Below are 21,714 nucleotides of genomic sequence, written 5' to 3'. Positions count from 1 at the left end.
GCAATGAAGATCGGGAAATCTACAAGATTAGGCAGAAAGAGGCCAAGCAAGTCATAAGAACTTCTAAAGCACAAGCAGAAGAAAAACTAGCTCAGTCTGTGAAAAAAGAGGATAAGACATTCTTCAGATATTTAAATTAAAACAAGGAATAACTAAATTAAAAACAAAGGAAGGAAGGTACCGTATGTAGAAGAGAATAAAGGGATAGCTGACTGCCTTAACGACCACGGATGTAAATGTACGTCCTGGTTTGGCGGGATTTCCCGCACCAGGACGTACATTTACGTCCTGTGTATGACCGCGAGCATCGGAAGGGTGCTCGCGTCATACACGGCAGGTTCCGGCTGCTAGCAGCAGCCGGGGACCCGCCGGTAATGGCCGACATCCGCGATCGCGCGGATGTCCGCCATTAACCCCTCCGATGCCGTGATCAATACAGATCGAGGCATTGCGGCATGACAGCTGGAGGTCCCGTCACCTGGCTCCGGCTGTCTCCCGGGGTCTTCTGCTCTGGTCTGCGATCGAGCAGAAGATCACTGATAATACTGAGCAGTGCTGTGTCCTATGCATAGCACTGCACAGTATTAGCAATCAAACGATTGCTATAGATAGTCCCCTATGGGGACATAAAAAGTGTAAAAAAAATAAAAGTTGAAAAATGTAAAAATAAAAAGTAAAAAAAAAAGTGAAAAATCCCCTCCCCCAATAAAAATGAAAATTGTCAGGTTTTCCCATTTTACCCCCAAAAAGCGTAATTTAAAAAAAAAATAAACATATTTGGTATCGCCGCGTGCGTAAATGTCCGAACTATCAAAATATAATTTTAATGATCCCGTACGGTGAATGGCGTAAACGTAAAAAATTAAAAAAGTCCACAAATCCTGCTTTTTTGTCACATTTTATAAAAAAAAATTAATAAAAAATGATCTAAAAGTTTTATATATGCAAATGTGGTATCTTAAAAAAAGTACAGATGACAGCGCATAAAATGAGCCCTCATACCGCCCTATATACGGAAAAATTAAAAAGTTATAGGTGGTCAAAATAGGGCGATTATAGATTACTGATTTTGTACAAAAAGTTTTAGATTTTTTTTAAGCGGTACAAAAATATAAAAGTATCTAGCCATGGGTATCATTCTAATCGTATTCACCCACAGAATAAAGAACACCTATCATTTTTACCGTAAAGTGTACAGTGTGAAAACAAAACCCTCCAAAATGTGCAAAATTCAGGTTTTCATTAAAATTTCCTCCCTAAAACAATTTTTTGGGGGGTTTGCCGTACATTTTATGGTATAATGAGAGGTTTCATTACAAAGTACAATTGGTCATGCAAAAAACAAGCCCTTATATGGGTCTGTACATGGAAATATAAAGGAGTTATGGATTTTAGAAGGCGAGGAGGAAAAAACGAAAATGCAAAAATAAAATTGGCCTGGTCCTTGAGGGGAAAATGGGCTTGGTAATTAAGGGGTTAATGAATACTTCTGTTCAGTTTTTACAGAAGAAAAAGAAGGAAAAGGACCTCCATTAGGGAGGAAGACTAATGAATTGTTTGATGCATGTGTCTATACAGAGGAAGAGGTTCTACATTTGCTGTCTAAAGTGAAGACAAATAAGTCACAGGGGCCTGATGGGATACACCCAAAATTATTAAAAGGGCTTAGTGGTGAGCTAGCAAAACCTTTAACAGATTTATTTAACGAATCACTGGTAACAGGAGTGGTCCCGGAAGATTGGAAATTAGCAAATGTCGTGCCCATTCACAAGAAAGGTAGTAGGGAGGAATCAAGCAACTATAGGCCAGTAAGTCTGACATCAATAGTGGGGAAATTTATGGAAACCCTACTAAAGGATAGGATTGTGGAACAACTAAATCCCATGGATTGCAACATGAAAAACAACATGGGTTTACTTCAGGGAGATCATGTCAAACAAATCTTATTGATTTTTTTGACTGGGTGACTAAATAATAGATGGCGGAGGGGCAGTAGACATTGCATATCTAGATTTTAGTAAGGCATTTGACACTGTCCCACATAGAAGACTTATCAATAAACTGCAGTCATTTAGCTTGGACTCCCATATTGTTGAGAGGATTAGGCAGTGGCTGAGTAACAGACAACAGAGGGTTGTAGTCAATGGAGTATATTCAGAGCAAGGTCTTGTTACCAGTGGGGTACCTGTGGGGATCTGTACTGGGACCAATTTAGTTTAATATTTTCATTAGTGATATTGCAAAAGGTCTCGATGTTAAGATGTGTCTTTTTGCTGATGACTCAAAGATATGTAACAGGGTTGATGTTCCTGGAGGGATATGCCAAATGGAAAAGAATTTATGAAAACTCGAAGAATCGTCAGAACTGAAATTTAATGTGGATAAGTGCAAGATAATGCACCTGGGGTGTAAAAACCCTCGGGCAGAATATAGATTATTTGACACAGTCCTGACCTCAGTATCTGGGGAAAGGGATTTAGGAGTAATTTATTTCAGAAGACTTGAAGGTAGGAAGACAATGTAATAGAGCAGCAGGAAATGCTAGCAGAATGCTTGGATGTATAGGGAGAGGTGTAAGCAGTAGAAAGAGAGAAGTGCTCATGCCTCACTTGGAGTATTGTGCGCAGTACTGGAGACCGTATCTCCAGAAGGATATAGATATTTTGGAGAGAATTCAGAGAAGAACTACTAAACTACTACATGGATTGCAGGATAAAACTTACCAGGAAAGATTAAAGGACCTTAACATGTATAGAAGAAAGAAGAGACAGAAGAGATATGATAGAGACTTTTAAATACATAAAGGGAATCAACACGGTAAAGGAGGAGAGTATATTTAAAAGAGAAAAACTACCACAAGAGGACATCGTTTTAAATTAGAGGGGCAAAGGGTTAAAAGTAATATGAGGAAGTATTACTTTACTGAGAGAGTAGTGGATGCATGGAATAGCCTTCCTGCAGAAGTGGTTGCTGCAAATACAGTGAAGGAGTTTAAACATGCATGGGATAAGCATAAGGCTATCCTTCATATAAGATAGGGCCAGGGACTATTGATAGGATTCAGATTATTGGGCAGACTAGATGGGAAAAATGGTTCTTATCTGCCGATACATTCTATGTTTCTATGGGCAACTCAACAACTTTCCCTATGGACAGGTATTGATAAATTTCCCCCATAATGTACATATATATATACTGACCTAGTCCTGTATACTGAGGCCAATGTTACTAATAATACCAGTATAAGTGGCGGAATATTATCATCATACATATGCCCAATACTATATACTACAATGGCAATTGTATACAGCAGGGATGGACAAATCTGTTATAAATCTAGAAGTCAGCAAAAAAAAGTTAGGATGTCGCACCCATGTTACATGTCAGCACGCAATGGGATGTTATGTTATGTCATATGATCAGTCATTAGTGTCCCCTCATCTCTCATTGTGTGTCACAATCAGTACTTTCCCCTTATCTCTCCTGGTGTGTCAGGCTGATGATGATGATGGGGGGGGGGGGGGGGTGGATGAGGGAACAGTAATAACTGTGACACCTGGGGGAGATGAGGGGACAGTAATGACAGAATATTATGGAGGTAAAAACTTAACCCCTTAAGGACCCATGATGTACTGGTACGTCATAAGTCTGCTCCCATTCTATAAGGCGGGGCCATGGCCTCTAACAACGGCCGGGACCCGTGGCGAATAGCGCGCAGCACTGATCATGGTGCTTTGCGCTATTAACCCTTTAGACGCAGTGTTCAAAGTTGAACGCCGCGTCTAATGTGAAAGTAAAACCATGCCGGTTAGCTCAGTGAGCTGTTCAGGATCTCTGCGACAAAATCGCGGCATCCAGAACAGCTTACAAGACAGCCAGAGGGTCCTTACCTGCCTCCATGCTGTCCAATTGCCGAATGACTGCTCAGTGCCTGAGATCCAGGCATGAGCAGTCAAGCGGCAGAATCATTGATCAGTGGTTTCTTATGAGAAACCAGTGATCAATGTAAAAGATCAGTGTGTGCAGTGTTATAGGTTCCTATGGGAGCTATAACACTGCAAAAAAAAGGGAATAAAGATCATTTACCCATCCCCTAATAAAAGTTTGAAACACCCCCCCTTTTCTCATTAAAAAAAATGTGTAAATAAAAATAAACATATGTGGCATCGCCGCGTGCGGAAATGTCCAAATTATAAAAATATATTGTTCATTAACCTCTTAAGGACCAATGACGTTGTGGAACGTCATGGCACCCTGGGCTTTAAGGACCAATGACGTTCCACAACGTCATGGCATTTTCCGGTCTCTGCCGCTCGCCGGGCAGAGATCGGAACTGGATGCCTGCTGAAATCCTTCAGCAGGCATCCAGGGCATACGCCGAGGGGGGCCATGTAGGCCCCCCATGTCGGCGATCGCCGCAAATCGCAAGGGAAATCGCCCTTGCGATTTGCGGCGATACCGGGCTGATCGGGTCTCTGGGACCCGACCGCCCGGTAATTTTGCATGATCCCGGCTGTCACAGACAGCCAGGACCATGCTGGAGCCTAGGAGCGAGGTGGCAAGCCTGCCACCTCCTCCGATCCCCTGCGATCTGTCGGTTAGTTAACCGACCAATCGCAGGGGGGGGGGGGGCGGTTACTTCCTCCCGCCCTGCCCGGCCCCTGAAAGTCGGGACAGGACGGGAGGAAGACCGGAGGACGCGGCGGGGGACGGGGGAGTGCTGGGGACCGGCCCCGGTACTTACCTCGTCCCTGAAGACCCGGATCCCTGCGATGAAGACGGCGGCGGAGGAGACAGGTGAGTAGATCTTCAGCCGCGGTCGGGCCCTTTACAGCAATGCACGTCGCCGTAAAGCGACATGCATTGCTGTAAAGGGACCCTGTAAACTACAACTCCCAGCATGCCCAGACAGCCCTTGGCGTCTGGGCATGCTGGGAGTTGCAGTTTTGCAACATCTGGAGGTCCACAGTTTGGAGACCACTGTACCCTTCCAGATGTTGCAAAACTACACATCCTCAGCATGCCCTTACTGTCCAGGCATGCTGGGATTTGTAGTTCTGTAACATCTGGCCCTTCAGATGTTGCAGAACTACAACTCCCAGCATGCCTGGACAGTTTTGGCATACTGGGAGTTGTAGTTTTGCAACATCTGGAAGGGCACAGATTGGGAACCACTGTATTAGTGGTCTGCAAACTAGTCCTCCAGATGTTGCAAAACTACAACTCCAAGCATGCTGGGAGTTGTAGTTCGGCAACATCTAGCTCTAAAGATGTTGCCGAACTACTACTCCCAGCATGCCTGAGAATGCTGGGAGTTGTGGTTTTGCAACAACAGGAGGCACACTGGTTGGGAAACATTGTCTGTTTCCTAACTCAGTGTTTCCCAACCCGTGTGCCTCCAGCTGTTGCAAAACTATAACTACCAGCATGCACTGATGGACTGTGCATGCTGGGAGTTGTAGTTTTGCAACAGCTGGAGGTCCCCCCCCCCACTGTGAATGTACAGGATACATTCACACGGGCAGGGGGCTTACAGTGAGTATCAGGCTGCAAGTTTGCGATGCAGCAAATTTTGCGCGGCAGCTCAAACTCGCTGTAACCCCCCGCCCGTGTGACTGTACCCTAAAAACACTACACTAACACAAAATAAAATAAAAAGTAAAAAACACTACATATACACAGCCCCCTACACAGCCCCCCTCCCCCAATAAAAATGAAAAACGTCTGGTACGCCACTGTTTCCAAAATGGAGCCTCCAGCTGTTGCAAAACAACAACTCCCAGTATTGCCGGACAGCCGTTGACTGTCCAGGCATGCTGGGAGTTTTGCAACAGCTGGAGGCACCCTGTTTGGGAATCACTGGCGTAGAATACCCCTATGTCCACCCCTATGCAAGTCCCTAATTTAGGCCTCAAATGCGCATGGCGCTCTCACTTTGGAGCCCTGTCGTATTTCAAGGCAACAGTTTAGGGTCACATATGGGGTATCGCCGTACTTGGGAGAAATTTCTTAACAAATTTTGGGGGGCTTTTTCTCCTTTCACCCCTCATGAAAAGGTGAAGTTGGGGTCTACACCAGCATGTTAGTGTAAAAAAAAATTTTTTTTACACTAACATGCTGGTGTTGCCCCATACTTTTCATTTTGACAAGAGGTAAAAGGGAAAAACGCCCCCCAAAATTTGTAATGCAATTTCTCCCGACTACGGAGATACCCCATATGTGGGCGCAAAGTGCTCTGGGGGCGCACAACAAGGCCCAGAAGGGAGAGTGCACCATGTACATTTGAGGTGATTTGCACAGGGGTGGCTGATTGTTACAGCGGTTTTGACAAACGCAAAAAAAACAAAACCTCACATGTGATCCCATTTCGGAAACTACACCCCTCACGGAATGTAATGAGGGGTGCAGTGAGAATTTACCCCCCACTGGTGTCTGACAGATCTTTGGAACAGTGGGCTGCGCAAATTAAAAATTTTGTACAGCCCACTGTTCCAAAGATCTGACAGACACCAGTGGGGGGTAAATGCTCACTGTACCCCTTGTTACGTTCCTCAAGGGGTTTAGTTTCCAAAATGGTATGCCATGTGGGGGTTATTTTGCTGTCCTGGCACCATAGGGGCTTCCTAAATGCGACATGCCCCCCGAGCAAAATTTGCTCTCAAAAAGCCAAATATGACTCCCTCTCTTATGAGCATTGTAGTTTGCCCGTAGTGCGCTTCAGGTCAATTTATGGGGTACCTTCATACTCATAAGAGATGGGGTTACAAATTTTGGGGGGTATTTTCTGCTATTAACCCTTGCAAAAATGTGAAATTTGGGGGGGGGAAACACACATTTTAGTGAAATTTTTTTTTTTTTTTTTACGTATGCAAAAGTCGTGAAACCCCTGAGGGGTATTAAGGCTCACTTTATTTCTTGTTACGTTCCTCAAGGGGTCTAGTTTCCAAAATGGTATGCCATGTGGGTATTTTTTGCTGTCCTGGCACCATAGGGGCTTCCTAAATGCGACATGCCCCCGAGCAAAATTTGCTCTCAAAAAGCCAAATATGACTCCTTCTCTTCTGAGCATTGTAGTTCGCCCGCAGTACACTTCAGGTCAACTTATGGGGTACCTCCATACTCAGAAGAGATGGGGTTACAAATTTTGGGGGGTATTTTCTGCTATTAACCCTTGCATACATGTGAAATTTGGGTGGAAACACACATTTTAGTGACATTTTTAAAACATTTTTTTACATATGCAAAAGTCGTGAAACACCTGTGGGGTATTAAGGCTCACTTTATTCCTTGTTACGTTCCTCAAGGGGTCTAGTTTCCAAAATGGTATGCCATGTGGGTATTTTTTCCTGTTCTGGCACCATAGGGGCTTCCTAAATGCAACATGCCCCCCAAAAACCATTTCAGAAAAACGTACTCTCCAAAATCCCCTCGTCGCTCCTTCGCTTCTGAGCCCTCTACTGCGCCCGCCGAACACTTTTCATGGACATATGAGGTATGTGCTTACTCGAGAGAAATTGGGCTACAAATATAAGTATACATTTTCTCCTTTTACCCCTTGTAAAAATTCAAAAATTGGGTCTACAAGAACATGCAAGTGTAAAAAATGAAGATTGTGAATTTTCTCCTTCACTTTGCTGCTATTCCTGTGAAACACCTAAAGGGTTAAAACGCTGACTGAATGTCATTTTGAATACTTTGGGGGGTGCAGTTTTTATAATGGGGTCATTTATGGGGTATTTCTAATATGAAGACCCTTCAAATCCACTTCAAACCTGAACTGGTCCCTGAAAAATTGTGATTTTGGAAATTTTGTGAAAAATTGGAAAATTGCTGCTGAACTTTGAAGCCCTCTGGTGTCTTCCAAAAGTAAAAAATCGTAAATTTTATGATGCAAACATAAAGTGGACATATTGTATATGTGAATAAAAAAAATAATTATTTGGAATATCCATTTTTCTTACAAGCAGAGAGCTTCAAAGTTAGAAAAATGCAAAATTTTCAATTTTTTCATCAAATTTTGGAATTTTTCACTAAGAAACGATGCAAGTATCGACAAAATTTTACCAATAACATAAAGTAGAATATGTCACGAAAAAACAACCTTGGAATCAGAATGATAGGTAAAAGCGTCTTAGAGTTATTAATGCTTAAAATGACAGTGGTCAGATGTTCAAAAAACGCTCTGGTCCTAAGGTGTAAAATGGCCTGGTCCTTAAGGGGTTAAACTGCACGATCAATGGCATACGCGCAAAAAAATTCCAATTCCCATCAATAAGTCCTATCAATGCAAAAATGGTACCGCTAAAAACTTCAGATCACGGTGCAAAGAATTATCCTTCATACCGCCCAATACGCGGAAAAATAAAAAAGTTATAGGGGTCAGAAGATGACAATTTTAAACGTATACATTTTCCTGCATGTAGTTATGATTTTTTTCAGAAGTACAACAAAATCAAACCTAGGGTATCATTTTAATCATATGGACCTACAGAATAAAGTGAATGTGTCATTTTTACCGAAAAATGTACTGTGTAGAAACGGAAGCCCACAAAACTGTTAAAAAATTGCGTTTTTTTTTTTCAATTTTGTCTCCGTTTTGCTGTAGATTTTTGGCTAAAATGACTGATGTCATTGCAAAGTAGAACTGGTGGCGCTAACAATAAGCCATCATATGGATTTTTAGGTGCAAAATTGAAAGAGTTATGATTTTTTAAAGGTGATGAGGAAAAAATGAAAATGCAAAAACAGAAAAACCCCGGGTCCTTAAGGGTTTGAGGACTCGGCGTTTTTCCATTTTTGCATTTTAATTTTTTCCTCATCACCTTCTAAAAATCATAATGTTTTAAATTTTGCACATAAAATTCCATAGGATGGCATATTTTTTGCGCCACCAATTCTAATTTGCAGTGACATTAGTCATTTTACCAAAAAATCCATGGCGAAACGGAAAAAAAAAATGAATTGTGCAACAAAATTGAAGATAAAATGACATTTTGTAACTTTTGGGGGCTTCCGTTTCTACGCAGTGCATTTTACGGTAAAAATGACACCTTATCTTTATTCTGTAGGTCCATACGATTAAAATGATACCCTACTTATATAGGTTTGATTTTGTCGTAAAAATTCTCATCTTCTGACCCCTATAACTTTTTTATTTTTCAGTGCTCCAGTGTCACATGACTGCTGCAGCCAATCAGCTGCTTTGGCAGTGATGTTCCGTATCCCTGAGTACAGAGCGGGACTGCAGAGGTCCCTAATTGGCTGCAGCATTCACTTGCAGGGCCGGCCTTAGGGGTGTGCGAGCTGTGCGGCGGCACAGGGCGCCATAGCAACAGGGGCGCCGGGCGGCCGACACAGCTCGCACCAAGTATATATAATTTGTATTGCCCGACGCCCGGGATTTAGCCCTGCTTCGTGCAAGCAGCGCTAAGTGCCGGTGTAATTAAGAAAACTGTGCCCTGTAGCGGAATGTGACCCTCAGGGACACAGTTTTCTTCTTTGCAGGCCGCTCCCTCTCATTACATTCCCACTACCCTCCCTCAACTGTGTCCCTATGCGGAGGGTCACATTCTGCTTCAGGGCACAGTTTTCTTCATTACACCCCGACTTCACTTACCCTGACCTCCTCCGCGTCTCCTGATGGCTGGCGGCCCGAGTCTGAAGAGGGACGTCACACGTGACGTACCTCCGCAGACCCGCACAGGACGTCAGTGATGTCACTCGTCAGGGCGCCGCCGGAGAGAAGAGAAGCGCAGGTCAGGTAAGGATGTCTATGTGTATGTGTGGTTGTCTGTGTGTGTGTGCATGTGTGGTTGTCTGTCTGTGTGTGTGTGCATGTGTGGTTGCCTGTGTTTGTGTGTGAGTCGGTGGGGGGGGGGGGGAATGGGGGAACGACAATGCTTCTGAATTTGGGGAACCTGCTACTACCTAATGTGGGGAAACTGCTTCTTCTTAATGTTGGGCTATACTGCACCTAAGGTGGGGAACCTGCTTCTTCCTAATGTGGGGCTATACTGCACCTAATGTGGGGAGCTATACTGCACCTAATGTGGGGAGCTATACTGCCAACCTAATGTGGGGAAGCTATACTGCACCTAATGTGGGGAGCTATACTGCCAACCTAATGTGGGGAAGCTATCTACACCTAATGTAGGGAGCTATACTGCACCTAATGTTGGGAACTATACCGCACCTAATGTGGAGAACTATACTGCACCTAATGTGGGGCGCTATACTGCACCTAATGTGGGGAGCTATACTGCCAACCTAATGTGGGGGAGCTATACTGCACCTAATGTTGGGAACTATACTGCACCTAATGTAGGGGAACTATACTGCACCTAATGTAGGGGAACTATACTGCACCTAATGTGGGGGAGCTATACTGCACCTAATGTTGGGAACTATACTGCACCTAATGTGGGGAACTATACTGCACCTAATGTGGGGAGCTATACTGCACCTAATGTGGGGAACTATACTGCACCTACTGTGGGGAGCTATACTGCACCTAATGTGGGGGAACTATACTGCATCTGATTAATGGGGACATGGGACTGATTAAGGGGGCAGGGGAATGATTAAATATAAAAAAAAAATATTTGTTACAAAGATTTTTTTTCCTCTTTGTGTATGTTTATGGGGTAATAGAGGGGGGGGGGGGGTGGCGCCACAAGGTTAGCTCGCACAGGGCACCTGAACACCTAAGGCCGGCCCTGCTCACTTGACATCCACTGCTCCTGTAACACCACAAAATTCTTAATCACCACGGTGACCTGGCTCATGGGATTTGTCTAGCCTTGGAATACAGTGTACACTAAATCAATCATGGAGTCATGAAAGATTTGCCACTGACACACATATTGAACCTTCAGTGCACCTATCAGTCCCACTTATTTAACTCCTTAAGGATGCAGGGTGTACCTGTGCGCCCTGGCCCGCTTCCCTTCCATGACGTGGGCTCAGGAGTTGAGCCCGTGTCATAGCCGATCCCGGTGATGCCCGGCATTAACCCCTTAGACCCCGCGATCAACTGAAATAAAAAAAACAGTCCCAACAGCTTAGTGGAGCTGATCAGGACCACCACAGTAAAACCTGGTGCCTCAGCAGCCTGGAGCAATCGAGCACCTATGGCATAGCATTGAACAGTGTATGCACTCCAAAAATTGCATCCAATAGTCCCCTATGGTGGCTATAAAATGGTGTAAAAGAATGGGAAAAAAAATTAATGAATGTGAATTAAAGGGGTACTCCGCACCCCTAGACATCTTATCCCCTATCCAAAGGATAGGAGATAAGATGTCAGATCGCGGGGGGCCCGCTGCTGGGGACCCCCGGGATCTTGGCTTCAGCACCCACCTGTACACCGGCAACGCTGGAGGCTTCGGATCCCGAACACAGACGTGGTTGTCATGACTCCGCCCCGTGTGATGTCATGCCCCACCCCCTCAATGCAAGTCTATGGGAGGTCCGTCACGTCCCCTCCCATAGACTTGCATTGAGGGGGCGGGGCGTGACGTCACACGGGGCGGAGTCGTGACGTCACACGGGGCGGAGTCGTGACGTCACGCTCTTCCGCCATTGTGGTCGGGATCCGAAGCCTCCAGCGTTGCCGGTGTGAGGTGGAAGCCGTACAGGTGGGTGCTGCAGCCGAGATCACGGGGGTCCCCAGCAGTGTGACCCCGGTGATCTGACATCTTATCCCCTATCCTTTGGATAGGGGATAAGATGTCTAGGGGTGCGGAGTACTCCTTTAACCCCTTCCCTAATAAACGTTTGAATCACCCCCCTTTTAACCATTTAAAAAACAAAAATAAATATGTAAACAAAAATAAACATATGTGGTATCACCGTGTGTGTAAATGTCCGAACTATAAAAATATAATGTTAATTAAACCGCACCGTTAAATGGAGTTCATGTAAAAAAAAAAAAAGTACAAAATTGCATATTTTTGGTCACTTTGTCTACCCTAAATAATTTTATAAAAAGCGATCGCAAAGTCCCATCAAAACAAAAATGTTACTGTTAAAAACTACAGTTCATGGCTCAAAAAATCACATCATTGTATACGAAAAAATAAAAAAAGTTATAGAGGTCAGAAGAGGACAGGTCAATTTTTTTACCGAAAAGTGCTCTCTCTCTAGCTCTACACCTGTATAGAGGAAAATTTTAATCTGGTTAGACAAAATTTACATTTCTCTTACAAGGTTCAACTTTTCCTCTACACAGGTTTTGTTGAATCTTTTTAAAGAGGCGCCTTTGTGAAAGATCCTGTGTACAGTTGGTATCTACCACTATATAGGCACTGCATGGGGGAATACTTGTCTGTGTATAGTGGTTTTATTCAGTACATATGGCGGAATTATCCAGTTATTGTGTGGTGGTATATATTTCCTCCTTTTTTACCGGTATTATTGGTCATGGAAAATTTTCTTACCTACATTAATGTATTTTAGATTTAGATCATTTTATTTTATTTTGCGTCTACCATAGGGGTGGGACATAAGGAGGGATTTGGGTGGGATAGGGGCAGAGTCTCACAGGGGGCCCTTGATTTATTTGGTCCGGGGGCCCTGAGTATTGTCAGTCCGCCCCTTCATACAAAGAAACCTAAACAAATAAGCTCAGAAATTAAGTTATGTGTAATAATTTATTTAAAAAACCTTTTTTGGTCACGACAAATTTAAGCTGCCTATTGTATGAAGAAACTAGTCGCATGGTTTGATTTTAGCCCTTTCTTCATACAGTCTTCAAATAACAAAGGTTCCATGGGCCTTTTCTTTGAATCATGATATTCAGTTATTTCCATAGATCTTCAATGAGCTTAAAGGGGTATTCCAGGCCAGGGTATTTTTTTATATATCAACTGGCTCCGGAAAGTTAAACAGATTTGTAAATTACTTCTATTAAAAAATCTTAATCCTTCCAATAGTTATTAGCTTCTGAAGTTGAGTTGCTGTTTTCTGTCTAACTGCTTTCTGATGACTCACGTCCCAGGAGCTGTGCAGCTCCTATGGGGATATTTTCCCATCATGCACAGCTCCCAGGACGTGACATCATCATTGAGCAGTTAGACAGAAAACTTCAGAAGCTAATAACTATTGAAAGGATTAAGATTTTTTAATAGAAGTAATTTACAAATCTGTTTAACTTTCCGGAGCCAGTTGATATATAAAAAAAAAAAAAAAAAAAAAAAAGTTTTTGCCTGAAATACCCTTTAACCCCTTAAGACCCAGCCCAAATATACCTTAAGGACATTTTTTGAACATCTGACCACTGTCACTTTAAGCATTATTAACTCTGGGATGCTTTTACCTTTCATTCTGATTCCGAGACAGTTTTTTCGTGACATATTCTAGTTTATGTTAGTGGTAAAATTTTGTCGATACTTGAATCATTTCTTGGTGAAAAATTCCAAAATTTGAAGAAAAAATTAAAAATTTTGCATTTTTTTTTTTACTTTGAAGCTCTCTGCTTATAAGGAACATGGATATTCCAAATAAATGTTATATTGATTCACATATAAAATATGTCTACTTTATGTTTGCATCATAAAGTTGACATGTTTTTACTTTTGGAAGACATCAGAGGGCTTCAAAGTTCAGCAGCAATTTTCCAATTTTTCACAAAATTTTCAAAATCTGAATTTTTCAGGGACCACTTCAGTTTTGAAGAGGATTTGAAGGGCTTTTTTATTAAAAATACCCCACAAATGACCCCATTATAAAAACTGCACCCCTCAAAGTATTCAAAATACACCCTTTAGGTGTTTCACAGGAATAGCAGCAAAGTGAAGGAGAAAATTCAAAATCTTCATAGACCCAGTTTTTGAATTTTTACAAGGGGTAATAGATGAAAAATCCCCCCAAAATTTGTAACCCAATTTCTCTCGAGAAAGGAAATACCTCATATGTGTATGTCAAGTGTTCAGCAGGCGCAGTAGAGGGCTCAGAAGGGAAGGAGCGACAATGGGATTTTGGAGAGTGAATTTTGCTGAAATGGTTTTTGGGGGTCACATTTAGGAAGCCCCTATGGTGCCAGAACATAAGCAGAAAACCCCCACAGGGCATACCATTTTGAAAACTACACCCCTTAAGGCACGTAACAAGGGGTCCAGTGAGCCTTAACACCCCACAGGTGTTTGACGACTTTTCATTAAAGTGGGATGTGTAAATGAAAATGAAATGCAGTTTTTTCCCCAAATTTATCCTTTTTACAAAGGGTAATGGGAGGAAATGGCCCCCAAAATTTGTAACCCCATCTCTTCTGAGTATATAAATACCCCATGTTAGGACGTTACATTTAGCTTTTGGAAAGCAAATTTTGCTGAAATGGTGTTTGGGGGGCATGTCGCATTTAGGAAGCACCTAGGGTGCCAGAACAGCAAAAAAAAAAAAAAAACACATGGCATACTATTTTGGAAACTACACCCCTCAAGGAACGTAACAAGGGGTACAGTGAGCCTTAACACCTCACAGGTATTTCACGACTTTTTGTAAAAGTTGGATGTGTAAATGAAAAAAATAAAATTTTCACTAAAATGCTGTGTTTTCCCCAAATTTTACATTTTTACAAGGGGTAATAGGAGAAAATGACCACCAAAATTTGTAACCCCATTTCTTCTGAGTATGGAAATACCCCATGTGTGGACATCAAGGGCTCTGCTGGCGCACTACAATGGTCAGAAGAGGAGGAGCACCATTGAGCTTTTTGAAAGAGAATTTGTTTGGAATGGAAGTCGGGGGCCATGTGCGTTTACAAAGCCCCCCCGTGGTGCCAGAACAGTCGACCCCCCCACATGTGACCCCATTTTGGAAACTACACCCCTCAGAGAATTTAATAAGGGGTGCAGTGATTATTTACACCCTACTGGCGTTTGACAGATCTTTGGAACAGTGGGCTGTGCAAATGAAAAATTAAATTTTTCATTTTCACGGATCACTGTTCCAAAAATCTGTCAGACGCCTGTGGGGCATAAATGCTCACTGTACCCCTTATTACATTACGTGAGGGGTTTAGTTTCCAAAATGGGGTCACATGTGGGGGGGGTCCATTGTTCTGGCGCTATGGGGGCTTTGTAAACACTCGTGGCCTTCAATTCCGGACAAATTTTCTCTTCAAAATCCCAATGGCGCTCCTTCTCTTCTGAGCCCTGTAGTGCGCCCGCAGAGCACTTTACATCCACATATGGGGTATGTTCTTACTCAGAAGAAATGGGGTTACAAATTTTGGGGAGCTTTTTTCCTATTTTCCCTTGGGAAAATGAAAAATTTAGGGTAACACCAGCATTTTAGCGAAAAAATTTTTTTTTCTCATTTTCCCATCCAACTATTTTGTCAAACACCTGTGAGGCGTAAATGCTCACTTTACCCCTTGTTACGTTCCGTGAGGGGTGTAGTTTACAAAATGGGGTCACATGTGGGTATTTATTTTTTTGTAATTATCGCAGAACCGCTGTAAAATTAGCCACCCCTGTGCAAATCACCAATTTACATATGTACATAATATGCTCTCACTCCTGAGCCTTGTTGTGCGTCCGCAGAAAATTTTACGCCCACATTTGGGGTATTTCCGTACTCAGGAGAAATTGCGTTACAAATTTTAGGGGTCTTTTTTTTACACTTACAGGCTGGTGTAGACCCCAACTTGTCCTTTTCATGAGGGGTAAAAGGAAAAAAAGCCCCCCAAATTTGTAGTGCAATTTCTCCCGAGTTCGGAAATACCCCATATGTGACCCTAAACTGTTTCCTTCAAATACGACAGGGCTCCGAAGTGAGAGAGCGCCATGCACATTTGAGGACTTCATGGGGATTGCATAGGGGTGGACATAGGGGTATTCTACACCAGTGATTCCCAAACAGGGTGCCTCCAGCTGTTGCTAAACTCCCAGCATGCCTGGACAGTCAGTGGCTGTCCGGAAATGCTGGGAGTTGGTAATTTGCAACAGCTGGAGGCTCCGTTTTGGAAACACTGCCGTACGATACGTTTTTCATTTTTATTGGGGGGGGGGACAGTGTAAGGGGGTGTATATGTTGTGTTTTACTCTTTATTTTGTGTTAGTGTAGTGTAGTGTTTTTAGGGTACATTCGCACTGGCGTGTTATGGTGAGTTTCCCGCTAGGAGTTTGTGCTGCGGCGAAAAATTTGCCGCAGCCCAAACTTGAAGCAGAAAACTAACTGTAAACCTGCCTGTGTGAATGTACCCTGTACGTTCACATGGGGGGGGCAAACCTCCAGCTGTTTCAAAACTACAACTCCCAGCATGTACTGACAGACCGTGCATGCTGGGAGTTGTACTTTTGCAACAGCTGGAGGCACACTGGTTGGAAAACCTTCAGTTACCTAACTCAGTATTTTCCAACCAGTGTGCCTCCAGCTTTTGCGAAACTACAACTCCCAGCATGTACTGATTGCCGAAGGGCATGCTGGGAGATGTAGTTATGCAACAGCTGGAGGAACACAACTACAACTCCCAGCATGCCAAGACAGCTGCTTGCTGTTTGGGCATGCTGGGATTTGCAGTTTTGCAACAGCTGGAGAGCTATAGTTTATAGAGACCACTGCACAGTGATCTCCAAACTGTGGACCTCCAGATGTTGTAAAACTACAAATCCCAGCATGCTCAGACAGCAAACTGCTATGTGGGCATGCTGGGAGTTGTAGTTTTGCAAAATCTGGAGAGCGACAGTATAGATATCATTGTGCAGTGGTCTCAAACTGTAGCTCTCCAGCTGTTGCAAAACTACAAATCCCAGCATGCCTACACAGCTCTCTGGGCATGCTGGGAGTTGTACTTTTGCAACATCTGGAGGGCTACAGTTTAGAGACCACTCTATAGTGGTCTCAGACTGTAGCCCTGCAGATGTTGCTAAGCAATTTACCAGCTTCCATAGGATCCACGGAGCTGCATCGCCGTCCTCTTCTTCCGTCGATCGTCGCCCGCTGCCGTCGCCGATGGGTGAGTGGACTTCGGCGCCGGTCCTATGTCATTTCCCCGTTCTGCCCAGCCTATTGTGGGTGGGCACGACGGGGAAACCGAAAGTAAAGCCCCCGCCCCAATCTGCTATTGGTCATCACGTCTTGATGATCAATAGCAGGGATAGGAGGGGTGGCACCCCTGCCACCTCACTGCTATCGCTTCAGGGGGATCATGGGTGTCTTGGACACCCGCCATCTCCCTTCTATTCCGGGTCATCGGGTCACCATAGACCCGAATCGGCGCAAATCGCAAGTGGGAATTAACTTGCGATTTGCGCCGATCGCCGACATGGGAGGGTCTGATGACCCCCCTGGGCATTTGTGTGGGGTGCCTGCTGATCGATATCAGCTGCTGAAGTTGGGTTGTTCTCTTCTGTCTGACCATAGTGCTCTCTGCTGACACCTTTGTCTGTCTCGGGAACTGCACAGAGTAGGAGAGGTTTGCTAAGGGGATTTGCTTCTACTCTACTCTGGTTTCCGAGACAGGTGTCATCAGAGAGCACTTGAAAAGAACAACTACACTTCAGCAGCTCATAAGTACTGAAAGGATTAAGATTTTTTAATAGAAGTAATTTACAAATCTGTTTAACTTTCTGGAGCCAGTTGATATATATATATAAAAAAAAGTTTTTTCCTGGATAACCCCTTTAAGTCGGGTGATTGTCTGGACCATTCTGGTAGCTTTATTTTCTTTCTTTGAAGCTATTCAATAGTTTTCTTGGCTGTGTGTTTGGGTTCATTGTCTTACTAAAATGTCCCCCTTGGTTCATCTTCATCATTCTGCCCCACAAAGAAGGGCATTAATGGAGTTGGGCCAAATGGACGACATTGTTATCAAACCTTCGGATAAAGGGGGCAATGTCGTCCTTTGGCCCAGACCCATGTATGAACGTGAGGCACAGAGGCAGTTGAGAGACCATCTCTGCTATAAACGCTTGACATTCAATCCAATGCAGAAATTTAAAGAGGAACTGTCAAATATATTGGATTATGCATACGAGAGCAACCTCATTACTAAAAAAACTATTAGAGAGCTTACTGCCAGAGAACCCAACCACTGCAACATTATATCTCTTACCAAAGATACATAAGCAGTTGGAAAATCCACCTGGTCGTCCAATCGTCTCTGGCAATAACTCTCTCTGTGAACCTATTTGCAGATATGTGGACCATTTCTTAAAACTTCTGGTTGAGTCTCTACCGTCTCATGTCAAGGATACTACAGACATCCTAAAAAGAATGGATGATGTTCAGTTGGATAACGAAACCCTTCTAGTCACTTGTGACGTGGAAGCTCTCTATACATCAATCAGACATACAGATGGACTGGCGGCCACCCAATTCTACCTAATGATGTCGGATTTAGACCCAGAACTGAGTGAGTTTATTTTACAACTTCTCCAGTTTGCATTAATGCATAACTTTTTTCTATTCAGGGATGTGGTCTTCCTACAGCTCCAGGGAACGGCGATGGGGGCGTCTTGTGCGCCCTCATACGCCAATTTATTCCTGGGGCTGTGGGAGAGGACCATATTCATGACTGAACCTGCTCCCCAGATTGAAAAAGTTCTACACTGGGGCCGCTATATAGATGACATTCTGTTTGTCTGGCAGGGTACGGTAGAGGAGCTGTCCACATTTATGACCTATCTGAACACCAATGAACTAAATATAAAACTGACTTATAAATAAGGGAGGTCGCAAATGGAGTTCCTGGATGTACTGTTTGATGTTGACCAAGATGGCTATATTTCAACAGATGTGTACCGTAAAAAAACTTCTACTAATACCCTTCTTCACGCTTCCTCTTCTCATCCTCGTCCACTTATTTCCAATATCCCGACAGGTCAGTTTTTGCGGATCCGACGGATTTGTTCGACGGATGAACATTTTGAAAAACAAGCTAATGATCTGTCTCTACGCTTCAGGGAACGGGGATATCAAGAAAGGGATATCACCAGAGGCTATGCACGAGCTAAGGATACATCGAGAGGCAATTTGCTTACTCAGTCCAAGAGGAAAAAGGGAAATGAGCAGGTAAGATCTATATCTGCCTACAATACCAGGTGGCGTCAACTACAAAGAGCTTTGTGTAAGCACTGGCCAATTTTACAAATGGACCCGATATTGTCACAATATATATCGCATAAACCTTCAATTACTTACCGGAGATCTAAAAACCTTAGACATGTTGGTACACAGTCATCACAAAGGACAAACAGTGCAGCGACTATTTGGGTCAAAAGGACCAAAATGGGGTTGTAAACCCTGTGAGGGGGGTGTAGCCTGTCCAAATGTGGAAACCACAAATGAATTTTGGAACTCAAGTACAGACAAGAGATATGTGATTACACACCCTATTACCTGTATTACCACAGGAGTAATCTACTACGCCACCTGCCCTTGTAACATGATTTATGTTGGACTTACCTGCAGGGAACTTTGTCGGAGAATACGTGAACATGTCTTAGGAATTGAAGCAGCCAAGGAGGAAACAGATCTACAGAAGCTAAAGACTGTACCTCGCCACTTTCATCAGTATCATGACTGTAACAGCACACTCTTCAAGGTGAGAGGTATTGACAGAGTGGTACCTGGACCAAGGGGGGGGGGGGGGGGGAGACTGGAGAAAGATTTTGGCACAGAAGGAAACTATGTGGATCTATAAGTTGAGAACCACTACTCCCTATGGCCTTAATGAATACAATAGCTTTGCCTCGTACCTGTGACTTTCTGTGATAGTATATAAAAAAAAATGTCTTTCTATTAATATTAGTTATTGCTATCTGATCCTGTTTTTAGTTTTGTGGTTTTAATGATTTTAATTTCTACCTTCTTTTTCTTTATTACATATATATAAATTTTTTTCATACTCTGTAGGGTTTTGAAAATTGGTCCTGTGTCCAATAAAGTTTGGAAGTTTGAAGAGAGTATTGATGATCATCAGCAGCAAAGCACTAGTCACTTTATACAGTAGGGCCACCAGCAACTGTGTATTATATGAACTTTGTTATATATAGCTTTTCTCTAATAAAATGTTTGATATATTTTTTATTATAAATTGTCTTCTGAGGTGTGGATTAATAGTTGCATTGTCTGATACACACTTTGTAATTAATACATATAGTCACTAATTATTTAACTTTACATATTTTTCACTTTTTTCATATTTTTTATACATTTGTAGTATATTGTATGATTTCACACACATTAATTAGGAGTGTTTGCACTTGACTATAGACTTTCACACATTTGTGGGTTACACTATGGTTTTCATATATATTTTTTATTTTTATCAATAATCATCAATTTCTATCCCATTGCACATAATTATGGGTTTTATATATATCATAGCAATAATATGCTTATGATTTATATAGTGTTCATAATTTTTCTTTTTGCACATTTATTTGTGCATGCTTCACTTACATTCACTTTCACTTTAATTGGCACTTTTTCACTATTTAATTTAAAAGAAAAAGCAAAAATTTCTCTGCTCCCAGTATGGGGGTTTGAACCCCCGCCAGGGTGTGTGTATCTATGCCTGGCCGTTACACTACCTCTGCTCCATGGATTGCCTGGCTATTTGTTAGCCTGAGATATTTATCCTTCAATGTTGGTTACCTGTGCGGTGCGCCTTTTCTGCTGTATGCCGTTCTCTCTATTTTTGTTTTGTTTTCTGTCTTTTTCTCTTTCAATGGCGCCTTCTCTCTTATCTATTACTATTTTGTTGTCTTTGGGATGATATGTTATGATGTTCGCTTGCGCATTTACTAATGATAATATCCCGATCCTTGGTGTGCACCGCGCATGCGCGGATTACTTCCTGGTTCTCGCGGGATGACGGTGGTGGACGCACCACGTCATCGCGCATGCGCGATGCACGCCAAGATGGCGCCAGATACCGGGACCATGCTTCCTAACCAGGTGAATTGTATATGAATTATCTATTTGTGAAATCCCTATTGGCTGATATGATGTATATATACCCCCACAAACTAGATTTGGTCATACTCCCTGAGGAAGCCAAACGGCGAAACGACGTTGGGGTGCTGGTGTTGTGTGGGTAGGTACACTGTCTATGTCTCCTAGCTTGTGCTCTGTGAGTGGGGAAGCTTTATGGCAATGCTGCTTTTTGTGCTCAAGATGGGCGGGCATTGATTGGTATCCCGCAGTTCTTTTGAGCTCCTATTTGCACACTATCATTTGCTTTTCCCCTTTCTCCTGACCACTCGCTGGAGGCCATCTATTCAGTGACCTCCTTATTTAGCTATTGTTTTCTGTGCACTTTCTACATGACTGCTATGTGTAACTTATATTTTGTTGTACTGGTGGCCCTACTGTTTAGATAGGAATAACTATGTCATGTTCTGCACTTATACATTTATGCTAATTTATGATATGTTACCTACCTTACCAACTCCTTTTTGTCTGGCTATACTGTCCCTTTTTAATTGTTTTAATCTAATGACGTTCTCAATAAAGTTTATTACTGGCGTATAGAATTGATGTTCAAGTGTGTATATGGGATCTCATTCTGGTAGATGGCAGCAGATTTTTATCTAGAATATCTTGGTAAATTTGCCCATTCATCATAACTTCAACTATGTGAAGTTTGTACCATTTGCTGAAAAGCAGCCCCACACCATGATGTTCCCACCACCAGATTTCATTGTTGTTATGGTGTTTTTACGGTGATGTGCAGTGCCATTTCTCCTCCAAACATGGTACGGTATT

The 21,714-nt window shown here is 42.9% G+C and overlaps 1 protein-coding gene across 3 annotated transcripts; it reads left to right on the top strand.

The window, feature by feature from the left end:
• Positions 1-465: 465 nt before the first annotated feature.
• On the top strand, positions 466-21,506 carry LOC130273474 (uncharacterized). 3 transcript variants are annotated; one of them, XM_056520370.1, is made up of 6 exons: positions 466-2,817; positions 18,138-18,355; positions 18,737-18,823; positions 18,906-19,014; positions 19,414-19,546; positions 19,858-21,504. In XM_056520370.1, the coding sequence occupies exons 2-6, from the start codon at positions 18,217-18,219 to the stop codon at positions 19,885-19,887; spliced, it is 498 nt and encodes a 165-aa protein (XP_056376345.1). In that variant the 5' UTR covers positions 466-2,817; positions 18,138-18,216; the 3' UTR covers positions 19,888-21,504. The 3 variants fall into 3 exon arrangements, with proteins under 3 accessions (XP_056376345.1, XP_056376344.1, XP_056376343.1); XM_056520368.1 differs by lacking the exon at positions 466-2,817 and having other exon boundaries at positions 17,221-18,355; positions 19,858-21,506; XM_056520369.1 differs by lacking the exons at positions 466-2,817; positions 18,737-18,823; positions 19,858-21,504 and having other exon boundaries at positions 17,215-18,355; positions 18,824-19,014; positions 19,414-19,449.
• Positions 21,507-21,714: the final 208 nt, after the last annotated feature.

The sequence above is a fragment of the Hyla sarda genome, chromosome 5 (assembly GCF_029499605.1).
Source record: "Hyla sarda isolate aHylSar1 chromosome 5, aHylSar1.hap1, whole genome shotgun sequence".
Taxonomy (NCBI): Eukaryota; Metazoa; Chordata; class Amphibia; order Anura; family Hylidae; genus Hyla; species Hyla sarda.
The sequence above is the reverse complement of the archived record's forward strand: the minus strand, read 5'-3'. Positions and strand labels throughout refer to the sequence as shown.

What these genes read in the sequence shown, in the direction of transcription:
- LOC130273474 (XM_056520368.1), top strand. Translation starts at nt 17,968, where the DNA reads ATGCATACGAGAGCAACCTCATTACTAAAAAAACTATTAGAGAGCTTA. An exon ending in GGAAAAAGGGAAATGAGCAG is followed by an intron (nt 19,015 to 19,413) that starts GTAAGATCTATA and finishes ACTTACCTGCAG; the next exon opens with GGAACTTTGTCGGAGAATAC. An exon ending in GTAACAGCACACTCTTCAAG is followed by an intron (nt 19,547 to 19,857) that starts GTGAGAGGTATT and finishes CATACTCTGTAG; the next exon opens with GGTTTTGAAAATTGGTCCTG.